The 13,018-nt window shown below is 40.5% G+C and overlaps 1 protein-coding gene across 1 annotated transcript in view; it reads left to right on the forward strand.

Annotated features, from left to right (window-relative positions):
- Positions 1 to 13,018, forward strand: part of CSDE1 (cold shock domain containing E1) — a 2,062,269-nt gene that overhangs the window by 1,194,038 nt on the left and 855,213 nt on the right. Inside the window, exon 10 of the mRNA XM_044076154.1 lies at positions 10,887 to 11,027. Within this exon, the coding sequence (XP_043932089.1) occupies positions 10,887 to 11,027 (141 nt within the window). The remainder of the gene's footprint in view (positions 1 to 10,886; positions 11,028 to 13,018) is intronic.

Here is a 13,018-nt window from a genome sequence, read left to right on the forward strand (position 1 = left end):
AGTTTCTAGTACTTAATAAATAAGCACCTGTCCAGGCATGTCTAAGGGTCAGCTCCCGGTGTTTTCTCCTGTCTACTTGATGAATTTGGGCATCTTGGGGCAATGCAGCAATTACCCCATGTACACAGACAACCCTCTCCTACCACCCAGCACTACAACCTGTGAGATATGCACTTAATAGCCAAAGTTTAAGCAAAGCCGTCTTCACCCAAGACTGGACTAGATAGTCAAGAGGAGAAGGTAAACACTTGCAACACACCACACTCATCGCATAGTCCATCAAAACCTACACCATCAAAACACACACAGAAACACAGCACACACACACACCTACATTTGCAGAAACTCTCAATAAAAATCTACCCAAGCAACAGGGACCTCCGAAGCTCAAGCAACCTCCACCCCCCCCCCAACACAACCCAAATGACACAGCCCACAAACTCAGTGTGCCACTTAACCACAGCCCATAAGGCATAAAAAAAGTACCCAACACTCTAGACATAGGTGACTTTGTAGTGAGGCACACTGATGTTCCACTCACCAGGCTAAACAAGGAGAAAGTTACTGTCAGCTGCCTGTCTGGTGCCAGGATCTGCGACATAATGCACGCACTCGGGTCACTCCGCAAGTGCAAATATGACTCATTGTCCATGTTGGTGTGAATGACCTGACATACCTCCCTGGACTACATGAAGAGAGACTAGGAGCTGTCCGATCTTGTAACCCAGGCAGGTATAACCCTAGCCCTGAGTAGCATCCTGCCATCACCCAGAATGATACCACAGTACAAGGACAAAATGATTGACTTCAACAATTGGCTAAGCTTCTGGTGTCATTCTAAGGGGATTCACTATCTGTCTGCCTGGGATGATATGATCGACAAACCACAATGCTTTGCCAGAGATGGCCTGCACCTGTCACCCTTGGGATTCCGGATACTGGCTTAAGGCTCTTAACACCACCTGTATGCCTTTTTTTAGGCAAGGTTCAAATGAAAAATTCACCACCGTAACAGGTACAAGCAAGCAAAATCTAAACCTCAAAATGCACTCAGTCGAGGCACTCCTTAAAAATGGAGAAAATCAACATTTGTGCAGTGACAAGAGACCTGGTTCAAGGCTCCAGAGAGCACCCCTGCATTACCAGGCTGTAATTCATACCGCACCTTTTGGCCACGAAACCTGGACCGAAGCACTAAAGGCAGAGGCGTGTCCATATTCATTAAGGATATCCACAACTCCAGGCTAGTTGCTCAGCATAATGCATCTGAGATTATCCAAGTGCAACTAACTCTCGGCAAGACCGCAATCCAAATTGTAACTTGCTACAGATCTCCCCCAATGCCCCAGGATTCCCACTCCTCATTTCTTGAAACACTGGAAAATATTAGGGTACAACCTAACACCCTAATAATGGGTAATTTCAACTACCCCACCATTAACTGGGAAAACTACTTGTGTACCAACTCTTGTGCTCAACGTTTTCTGGAATTCATAAATTCCAACGCCTTGGATCAACTTATCCACACCCCCACCAGGGGCAGCAGTATCCTAGACCTCGTCATTACCAACATGGGCAACTGGTGTTCCACACCTTGAAGTCAATTCCTCGGTGAGATCCCGACCACAAGCTAATCACCCTAGACATCCACATTCCACCCCCACCCCTCATTAGGGAAACCACCGTAAAAAATTTCTCCAAAGCCACCTTCACGCTTCTTAAGACAAAAGTGGCAAACTTCACGACACCCATACTGACGGACAATAGAGGTATGACTGCTGAATCATACACATGCACTTTATAAGCACTTACACGAGTGCATGGATCGTGCAATCCCTAACAGAACCAAGATGCTATCCTCCAAAAAAAAAAGCCAATCTGGTGGTCCCCTGCCATAAACAAACTCTACAACAGAAGAAAGAAACTGTTGCAGAAAAGAGTAAAATCCTATGATTGGAGGAACTCTCTCTGGTCAGCCTCCATAAGAAGCTGAGATCCCTCATACAATCTTCCAAAGCTAGTTACAAAAACAAATTTGCCACTGATTCTAAAGGCTACCACAATGCATTCTATAGCTTATGTCAAGAATCTCAATGACAACACTCGGATCTGCTCTGAGTTAGAGCACACTGGCACTAAATTTACAGAACCAACTGATATTGCCAACATCCTGGCAGATAGGTTCAGTGCTAACTTTACCCCCATCTCATCCCCTAAAGGGCACGTCTCTATACTGGATGAATGCAAAGGTCCTGTAATCACGGCTGCACAGGTAAAAAAAAAAAAAAACCTCTTCAAAGCCAAGAACACAGCATCCATGGGACCGAACATCATCCCAGGCTGCGTTCTATATGAACACAGCACCCCACCTAAGTGCCATGTTCAATAATAGCCTCACCTCAAGCTTTGTGGCCACTGAATGGCACATAATGGTTAACCCACTCCACAAAGGGGGAGCCACCACCGACCCTGGGAACTACTGCCCCACTAGCCTGACGAGCCTGATCTGCAAAGCTATGCAGCGTATCATCATGGAACTTATAAACAACGACATTGGTGATCTCTAAACTCTGGACCCTACCCATTTCAGGTTTGTAAAAAGCAGATCATGTCTCCTAAACCTGATAGACTTCTTTGAAGCGGTCACCAAAGCTGTAGATGAGGGTAAGGTGGTTCATACAGCCTGTCTAGATCTCACCACGGCTTGAGACACCATCCCCTACTCTGGAATTATAGATAAACTAATCTAGGTGTAAATCCCTATGTCACAAGATGGGGTTGCCAGCTGGCTCACTGACAGAACCCACACACTGAAAGTAGCAGACTCTAAATCCAACTTCAAACCAGTGACAAATGGAGTACCACAGGGTTCAATCCTGGGTCCTCTCCTGTTTGGTATCTACTTCTCAATGAAGTACACGCTAACACAGAAGGTCTTTGGCTAACGAAATTTACAGATTACTAACTAGGAGCCATAATCAAAACAGTCCTAATGATGTGGACATCCTACAAAAGGGCCTCACTGAGACAGATGCCTGGTGTCAAAGCCATGGCCTCAAGCTCAGTGCCAAAAAGTGCATTGTCATCCCTTTTGGTAAAAAATCTGTACCCATGAACTACCACATAGGCGGTAGTCTACTTAACACCGAAAGTGTGATGAGACCTTGGGACACAGGTGGACAGTAGTCTCTCCTTTGATAATCACATCGCCACAGTAGTCAGGAAAGCCATCTACGTGGCACTTCTTCATCACAAAAGGTTTCTCATCCAGGAAAAAGGTCATTGTTCCCCTGTACTCCTCAATCATTAGACCCATTATAGACTACAATGCCTCTTTTGGTATGTACCTCACAAGACCTCTACAACAACTGGAAAAGCTGCAGAAGTACCTCACAAAGAGGGTTATCTGCCTCAAACAGATGCTGTACACAAACCATCTCAAAAAACTCCAGCTTTACTCTGTCTCATATCACCTTCACAGAGGCGATCTCTGCCTAACATACAAAGCTATGTCAAACCCGGAGCTGTTGGACATGCTCCACTTAAAGAAATCCCAATCCCTCCAATCTACACGCTCTAGGGACCTAAACCTTGTCACCACAATAAACACAACATGCTGGAGGGATAGATTCCTGTCCCAGAGACTTCCCATACCCTGGAACAAGCTACCTATCTGTATCAAAGCTCCTCATTAGCACTCTTCAAGAAAAATCTTGATGATTGGATGGGAAATAGGAAATTTACCCCAGAGATCACTTCTGTGGCTCTGCTCGACAGGGGCACAAGGAAATAATTTCTTGGGTGGCGAAAGCCGGGGTACCATTTGGAGAGGCTTATAATAGGCCCTAGGGCCAATAGCCTAGTTCCTACCTATGAAGAGACATGATTTGGGAGATGGAGATGAACAGGAATAAAATCAGTAACTTAGAAATTGACAAATGTGGGATTACAAAGCAATAAGTGTATTTGAAATATGACGAAACAAGAAAATCTGGAAATATTGTAATTTTTGGACTTTCTTGAACTTTTGGGAGACTCAAGTTTATGCCCTGCTTCATGTCAATATTCAGAAAAATACTTGGATGGGAAGAGGAGGGAGAAAGTTAACTGTAAAAACTTTATTAATAGTATTTTAATAGTGTGTGATTTTCTTTCGTTGCTGTAAAGCCAAGTTTTCTCAGTTTTTTTAGTTGTAATGGGCTTACTGTTGTAAACAGGTGCTCCTGTTTTTTTTTTTTTTTCATTCACCCTTCCTTTCTCAAGTTTTAAGAAATGTAGGCACTGCAGTGTAAAAAAATCTAGTTAAAAGGACATGACAAAAGAAAAAATTTGAGCTTTTTCTTCTTGCATGGATTAAGGCCCTTAGCTTGATCTCGTAAGTTTTAAGAGAAAGTAAGTAAATGAAAAAGAATATTGAATATTATAAGACTTTTTTCTAGCAAATGCATGCTTAGTAGCAATTCTGCATCTGGTCCTCATGTCTCCAGACCAATCTGATAGAGGAATTGGCTAAGAGTTCTCAAAGCATTCAGGTTCTTTCCAAGCTGGGAGAGCTGTAAAAAGACAAAAATCAGACTGAACTTAGTAGAAGCACAGGCTGCACCATGCATTTTAGCAAGGATAACATTTCTTTTAGGTGAAGTCTGTTAAGTGTGGCTGTTCGTTTGGGGCATTTGTTTTTTAGGGAGGCACAACTTCAATATTTGACGATGTGCATAGTTTTGTGTGTTAGTACCAAGTTAATAGGTTTAGGGGGTATTGGGGAGGTGTTGTTTTTTTTTTTTGTTTGAGGGCTTTCGATAAAGATTTGTAAGATGACACACTCAAATGGATATAACAAGAAACAACTGTATATAAGTTCAACCTGTCAAGTGTATGCATGTAACAGAAAAGCTGGAGCTAGACAGTTAACAAAAAAGCTGTTGTACATAAAAAGTGGGAATAATTTAACACAGTGATGCATTCTGTAATGCCTTTCACAGGAAATTAAGGTCTTTATACGCACCTGATAACTATTTCAGATTGTGCGCCCATTAATAACCAAAATGAAAACATGACATACATAAAAGTGAGACATTGGCTCTTTTTCACCTATCTGTTGAAAAGAGAGGAATTTAAGGAATGGGTAGTAGAAGTTCTTCCGGAGCTATTGGAGAAGATAGAAATTCCTTCTGAAGATGTAGTTAGTGGGATAAAATTAAAGTTGAGTTTAAAAATAGGGTAGAAATGAAATAAAGGGGAGATATGGTTAAGAAGTAACAAGGGTGATTTATTTAGAGGGACTGACCAATGTTAGTGTTACAGAATAGGGGATCTCTCACAGAACAAGAGGAGCAACTACATAATGCTAAGTAGAAAATAAGACTTCCTCAGTAATATGCATGGGATTAGAAGGATTTTGTTTTTGATAATTCTAGAGCACAAAAACTTTCAGGACAATGACTCAGTTGACAAAGTAGAAGGGGCTGTTGCCAAGCTTAGGGAACCTACAGTGGATATAAAAAGTGTACACACCCCTGTTAAAATGCCAGTTTTTTGTGATATAAAAAAATGAGACCACAATAAATTTCAAAACTTTTCCCACCTTTAATGTGACCTATAAACCTGTACAATTCAATTGAAAAACAAATCTGTTAGGGGGAAAATAAAACATTATGTACATTATGCTGGTTGCATAAGTGTGCACACCCTTAAACTAATACTGTGCATGCACACCCTTAAACTAATGCTGCGCGTGCACACCCTTAAACTAATGCTGCGCGTGCACACCCTTAAACTAATGCTGCGCGTGCACACCCTTAAACTAATGCTGCGCGTGCACACCCTTAAACTAATGCTGCGCGTGCACACCCTTAAACTAATGCTGCGCGTGCACACCCTTAAACCAATGCTGCGCTGCACACCCTTAAACTAATGCTGCGCGTGCACACCCTTAAACCAATGCTGCGTGCACACCCTTAAACTAATGCTGCGCGTGCACACCCTTAAACTAATGCTGCGCGCGTGCACACCCTTAAACTAATGCTGCGTGCACACCCTTAAACTAATGCTGCGGCGTGCACACCCTTAAACTAATGCTGCGCTGCACACCCTTAAACTAATGCTGCGCGTGCACACCCTTAAACTAATGCTGCGCGTGCACACCCTTAAACTAATGCTGCGCGTGCACACCCTTAAACTAATGCTGCGCGTGCACACCCTTAAACTAATGCTGCGCGTGCACACCCTTAAACTAATGCTGCGCGTGCACACCCTTAAACTAATGCTGCGTGCACACCCTTAAACTAATGCTGCGCGTGCACACCCTTAAACCAATGCTGCGCGTGCACACCCTTAAACTAATGCTGCGCGTGCACACCCTTAAACTAATGCTGCGCGTGCACACCCTTAAACTAATGCTGCGCGTGCACACCCTTAAACTAATGCTGCGCGTGCACACCCTTAAACTAATACTTTGTTGAAGCACCTTTTGATTTAATTACAATATTCAGCCTTCTTGGGTAGGAGTCTTATCAGCATGGCAAATCTTGACTTGGCAATATTTCCCCACTGTTTCTTGCAAAAGTGCTCCAAATCTGTCTGATTGTGAGGGTATCTATTGTGCACAACCCTCTTCAGGTCACACCACAGATTTTCTATTGGATTTAGGTCTGGGCTCTGGCTGGGCCATTCCAAAACTTTTAATTTTTTGCTGGTGAAGCCATTCTTTTGTTGTTTTGGATGTATGTTTAGTGCCATTGTTGTGTTGAAAGGTGAAATTCCTGTTCATCAGTTTTCTAGCAGACACCTGAAGGTTTTGGGCTAAAAGTGACTGGTATTTGGAACTGTTCATAATTCACTCCACCTTGACTAAAACCCCAGTTCCAGCTGAAGAAAAGCAACCCCCAAAGCATGATACTGCCACCACCATGCTTCACAGTGGGGATGGTGTTCTTTTGGTGATGCGAAGTGTTGTTTTTGCACCAAATGTATTTTTTGGAATTGTGGCCATAAAGTTCAACCTTGGTATCATCTGACACATTTTCCCACATGTTTTTGGGAGACTTGATGTATTGTGTTGGAGATTTTAGCCGGGCATGGATGGTTTTCTGTGAAAGAAAAGGCTTCTGTCTTGCAACCCTACCCCGTAGTCCAGACATATGGAGAATTCAGGAGATTGACGCATGTAGTACACATCCAGTACATGCCAGAAATTCTTGCAGCTCCTTCAGTGTTTCTGTAGGTCTCTTGGCAGCCTCCCTGACAAGTTTGTCTCGTCTTTTCATCAATTTTGGAGGGATGTCCAGTTCTTTGCAACGTCGTGTTGTACCATATTTTCACCACTTTTTGATTATCTTCACTGTGTTCCATGGTATATCCAATACTGTGGAAATGTTTTTGTACCCCTCTCCTGACATACCTTTCAACAATGAGCTCCTTTTGATGCTTTTTAAGTTCTCGGCGAACCATGGCTTTTGCTGCAGCAGACAACTGTCAGGAAAATCCTGCCAGGACAGCTGAGCTTTATTTGGGGTTAGTCTCTTTAATTGATGGCAGGTATGTACCCAAGAAGACTGCTGTAATTAAATCAAAAGGTACTTCAACAAAGTATTAGTTTAAGGGTGTGCACATACAACAAAAGTATTTAATGGTGTGCACACTTACGCAACCAGCATATTGTACGTTTTTTGTTTTTTATATTTTTCCCCTAACAGATTTGTTTGTTTTTCAGTTGCATTGTAGAGGTTATAGGTCACATTAAAGGTGAGGAAAAGTTTTGAAATGATTTATTGTGGCCTCATTTTTTATATCTCATAGCCTGGCATTTTAACAGGGGAGTGTACACTTGTATCCACTGTATAACCAAGAAGGTAATGGTAGAGGTATTAAAAAATATTTTGGAAATTCTGTGAAAGTCTCTCTAAAGCAGAGAAATATGGAAGTCAAAAAAGGTGCAAATGGTAATATTCATGGAAGAATGAAATATGCCAAGGTTAGAGGTAGTCGAGGCTCAATTACTTACAGTTGGGATAAGAGGAGTTGAGATAAAAACTGTGATTTATAACCAACCTACAGGAAAGTCCCCAGGAATAATAGATGGTATTCCTTTAGAAGTTTGGAAGCTAGAAGGGGAAAAAAGCAAAGATCTGGAAGTTTTAACAGTATTTTGAGGAGTACCAAAGTCCTGAAAGAAAGCTGTAGTAGCTGTAATACCTAACAAGGATGAAGAGCCATTAGACCCAGTTTCATACAGGCCAATTTCAATACTAAACCATGATTATTAACTTAGTATATAATGGCTAAGAGTGACAGAAGTGATGCAAAATTAATAGATGTGGCTCACTATGGTTTTGTGTAGGGGAGGCAAACATTTGACAACATTAGTAGAACATTGATGATTCAGAGGGAGGCAGAATTTAAGAAAATGCTACTGTTGGTGGGTCTTGATTGAGAGAGAGCATTTGGCAGAGTAAGCTGGGACTTTGAGCACGGCAATGGAAGCATTTGCATTCCCTGATAAAATTATAAAGTTGGAGGATGTATGAGGGATAAGAGGTGAAAACTGAAGTGGGTGAGGTCTTCTCTCATGATTTCTGCTTGAGCAGAGGAACCAGGCAGGGGTGTCGTCTTTCCCCTTTATTTTCAATATGTTTAGAACCACTGGCAAAGAAAATAAGGGACTCAGAATTTCAAGGATATAATTTGTATGGTGGGTCAAGAAAAGCTGGCTCTATTTGCAGATGTTGTTTTACACCTGACAAAACCAGAAAAAGGACGTTAGTGTTGTGGAGCATTTTGAGACCATTTTAAATCTTTTTGGGATACAAAATTAATGAAGTTAAAGCAAAGGCATTAGTGTATATTATGTACGATGCATAAATTGATTCAACAATATCCATGTTTATGGGTTCATGATAAAATAAAGTATTTAGGAGTATGGATTAAAAATTCCGGTGTAGCAGCTAAGGATGTGTGGGAAGAGACTAAAAAGATGATAAAAAAAAAACTGAGAAATTGGATTCTCTATTTTATGGCTAGTAAGATGCAAGCAGTTAAAATGCTTTTAGTCCACTTAGTCTTGTACACAGGTCAGGTTTATTTTCCTTAAACAGAGGCGAAGTTGTGGATAGCAATTAATAAAGAGATGAAGGATTTTATCTAGGAGGGGAAGACGGCAGAAGTTAAGTGGGGTAAACTGATTCTTCCAGTAGAACAAGGCAGATTGGGATTACCCAATTTGAAGGGGTGTTTGAGTTGCACATTTAAGGCTCCTAAAGGGATGGTGAAATGGGAGAACAAGGAGATACTGGGATTTTAGACGCAGATCTTTGATAATAAGAATAATTGTACAGTGTGATTTATTCACAAAGTAGCAGAAACTGTTCTAAGATCTAATCCAACACTGGAATGGAGAAGACTCTGCCGATAGGATACAGACAGTAGGGGGCTGGAATTTATTGGAGAAAACTGGGAAAGGTACCAAGATATTTGGGAGTAAATAACTACAGAGGGAAAGGTAATAGAATAGGAAGATGCCAAGAATTTTTTGGACTGTAAGTTAGAGATTGCCTTCCCTATCAAGGATTGATATGAGAGTATAGGCAAAGAGAAGGAAACGGGGGGGGGGGGGTGGTATCTTAAATGAAAGATCAGCAGTGGTAGAGTTTTAAGTACAGTCTAGAACAGAAGTGGTCATTAAAAAGGGAATAATTAGAGCATATAAAATATTGAATGATAACTATAAGAATAATTGAGAGGAGGTTAGAAAGGCTTGGTAAGAGAGATTGGATAAGCAATTCAGAGACAATGGGAGGATATATGTACATCTCCCAAATATGCAACAAAATCTAGAAGAGTTAGGATTTTTGCTTGGAAATCCATTGCTAGAAAATGGAAGTCAGTCTAAAGCAACTGCACTAGTAGTAGTGAGTACAGTAACAGATAAAACAACTGGAATTGATCTTTAAAAAAAGGATGTGATCAAATTACATAAGAAAAAATGAGATTTGTGGGAACAATACATACAGGGGGAGGAGTGAGGTTTAAAAGACAGGACTTGAATGAGCTATGTAATATTTAACTGTGTAGTGGGTAGATAACTGATGTATAATGTTTGCAACTAGGATTGTTGGTATGGTTTGTGACGAAAAATACTTGCAGCTGGGATTGTCAGTATGGTTTATTTTCATTTTTATGACTGACTCCCTATGTCATAAGTGATTCTTGCTCAAGAAAAATAGTAAATATTTTCATGCAGCATATCAGTCTGTGTTGGTACTTTCATGTGTCTTCCTCCTTTTTCTTGTTCCTTGTCATTAAATGGCAAGTCACTTGCTTAAGGAAGCCATCTCCAATGTCCAATAATCCTACCTCTCAACCTCTTAGTGTAAGAATTCTGGAAAAAGCTGATGGGGGAGGGGGTGAAATGCCCAAAAATATGGGCAGGTTTTCAATATTGCCGTTATAAACTTAGCAAGTTGATAGAATAACAAGACTTTGGTTAACGTTTGAATAAAATTAAGTCTGAAATGTAAATATGGCATTTAGTGACTCCAGTCAGTAATTTGCCAGAAAGCCACATTTTGAGGAACTAAGCAAAAATGGGGCAAAAATTTGGACAATTCAAAGGTATATGCTAAAAGGAGGTAGTAGTGACACAACACAAAAATCCTTTTGGCAGTCATGAGACAAACCCTGGAAGGCTTTTGTAACTGTGTGTAGTTTTTCTATACTAGCTGTAATTTTGAAGTCATCCCTAAATAAGTTGCTTCATATTAAACAAAGTTGATCAGTAGCTGTGCATTTCATTTTTATTTAATTTTAGTATTAAATGTTGAACACTGACTTTTTATCAAAATATTGAGTCTGGCATGAATAGTAAAGTTTTTTTTTATTTGGTCTTACAGGGTGTGATAGCAGCAATGAGAGATGGGTTTGGCTTCATTAAATGTGTTGATCGTGATGCCAGAATGTTTTTCCACTTCAGTGAGATACTTGATGGAAATCAGCTCCACATTTCTGATGAAGTTGAATTTACTGTTGTCCCAGTGAGTATGGGATGTTTTATTTGAGTGCTTATCAAAAATATTAAGATTAAATTCCACTTGTTGCCCCTGACATACCACAGTCAGGTGGTATTTTGAAATATTTATGTTGTGCATTCCTCTAGATTAATGAAAATGCATTATAGAATGTTTAAAAAGGGGGGGGGGGGGACGTATTTATCACAAGTGGCCACTGCTTCAGGAATTTTCTAAGTTCCAGAATTTAGACATGGGTGGGTTCTCAAACTCATCTTGCCTTGATTTTTTTCATCATTGTCATGTCCTGAATGTTGTGCATACAAGGCACCTTCAACCCTTCATTAGAAGGAGCATATGCAAAGGTGTACTGTTTCTTGTACTGGCCTTTTTGATGGAGTTTTTTTTTTTTTTTTTCATTAATGACATTCTGAGAAAGGAAATAAAAGCCCTTTAAAGTGTCTCATCAGTCCCCAGGATATTTACTTTATTTTGTTTAATAAGGATTGCACCTCCTTAGACAACAGTTGGATTCTGTTATTAAATGCTCAACTTCTCTTTTTTTTTCTCCATATTTACCATCCCTCCTGAATAAACAGTACAGCATTCAAATATTTTAAATTGAGTTTCTTTTCGCTAGAACAGTACCTTACTGTACTGTTGGTTTCACTTTCAAAATACTTTTGTCCCGCCCTGGAAAAGTCTCCAATTTACTGATGTCATCAAGGCCACTGGATAACAGGTTTTCTGGCCATTTCCCTCCCCAAACTGACATTACCACTACCGTACTTAAAACCCACCCATGCTGTGATGTCACAGCTCCCTGGTCCTTCCCCTACCTATACAAAAAGTAAAGGCTAGAACAAGGAAACAGTGCAGGAGTCAAGTCTCCTGCTGTGAGCTGTCAATCACAGTAGGTAACTGCTCAAATTATCCTTAGCACTTTCACAGCTAGGGAAGTTAGATGTAAAGGGGGATGGGAGAGGAGTCAAAGTAGTACAAATTCAGGCTTTACAAAAGACTGCAGTTTGGCCATTCTAAGAAGCAACAGCAGTAAAAAGCACTTTGAAAGTCTGTTCTCTGGAATTTGCACTCTGTTTGAAGTAGTCATTAAATGGCATGAAATGTTACTTAAAACTGACAGACAGCAGTGTATGGATGTAAAATCAGAACAGTGACAGGAGCTTTAGGAAGAAAGAGGCCTGTGTGATGTAATTTTTTTTTTTTTTTACAGACAAGCACTGAATTATGGGATACCTAGAGGCAGACTAAACTATCAGAATTACTTGGATGCCAGACCCCATGTGGTCAGACTCAGAAATTACATATACAAATATTTAAAAACCTGGTGAATAGTCTAAGTGGTGGTAAATAGGGTTGTCACCCCTCCAATTTTTTTCCGGACTATCCGGAAATCAAACTGATTCTCTGGTAGTCTGGAAAACACTGTGCAAACTCCGGTATTCTGTTTCATAAAGGAAACAGGCTATCAGAGTTTGTAAATCGGCTGATTTACTATGCTTTTTTTCTTGCCAGGTGATGTCACAAAACAGGCGGAATGTGGGCGGGATAGGGGGTGGGATGGGTGTTACTGGTGACATGAGGGGTGTGGCTTTATGCCAGTTTTAGCTATGATGAAACGTGGCAACCCTAGTGTTAAAATGTAGGAAACGCCAAACCATAATAAAATAAACATGTTTTTTGAGTCTGTGGGTGTGGTTCTCCTTTAACCAAATGTGTACATTTCTGAAAGTTTCTAGATTGAACTGTGAAAGCTCTGTCATGGTCATTTTGAACCAGTTTTAGTGAGTGTTCCCAAAAGCTGGCATTTGAAGTTTGTGTATTGATATGGTGTTGACCATTTCAGATGTTCTTAATTAGGTTAATGAGATGACTTCCAGCAGTAAGTCCATTGTCTGACCACACACCCACATACATATATCCTTGTATGTATGTGTATATATGTGTATCTATATGTATGTATGTATGTATATAATCTGTTGGAGAATAGAGTTGAG

The sequence above is a fragment of the Protopterus annectens genome, chromosome 7.part0 (assembly GCF_019279795.1).
Source record: "Protopterus annectens isolate FY-2018-M chromosome 7.part0, PAN1.0, whole genome shotgun sequence".
Classification (NCBI taxonomy): Eukaryota; Metazoa; Chordata; order Ceratodontiformes; family Protopteridae; genus Protopterus; species Protopterus annectens.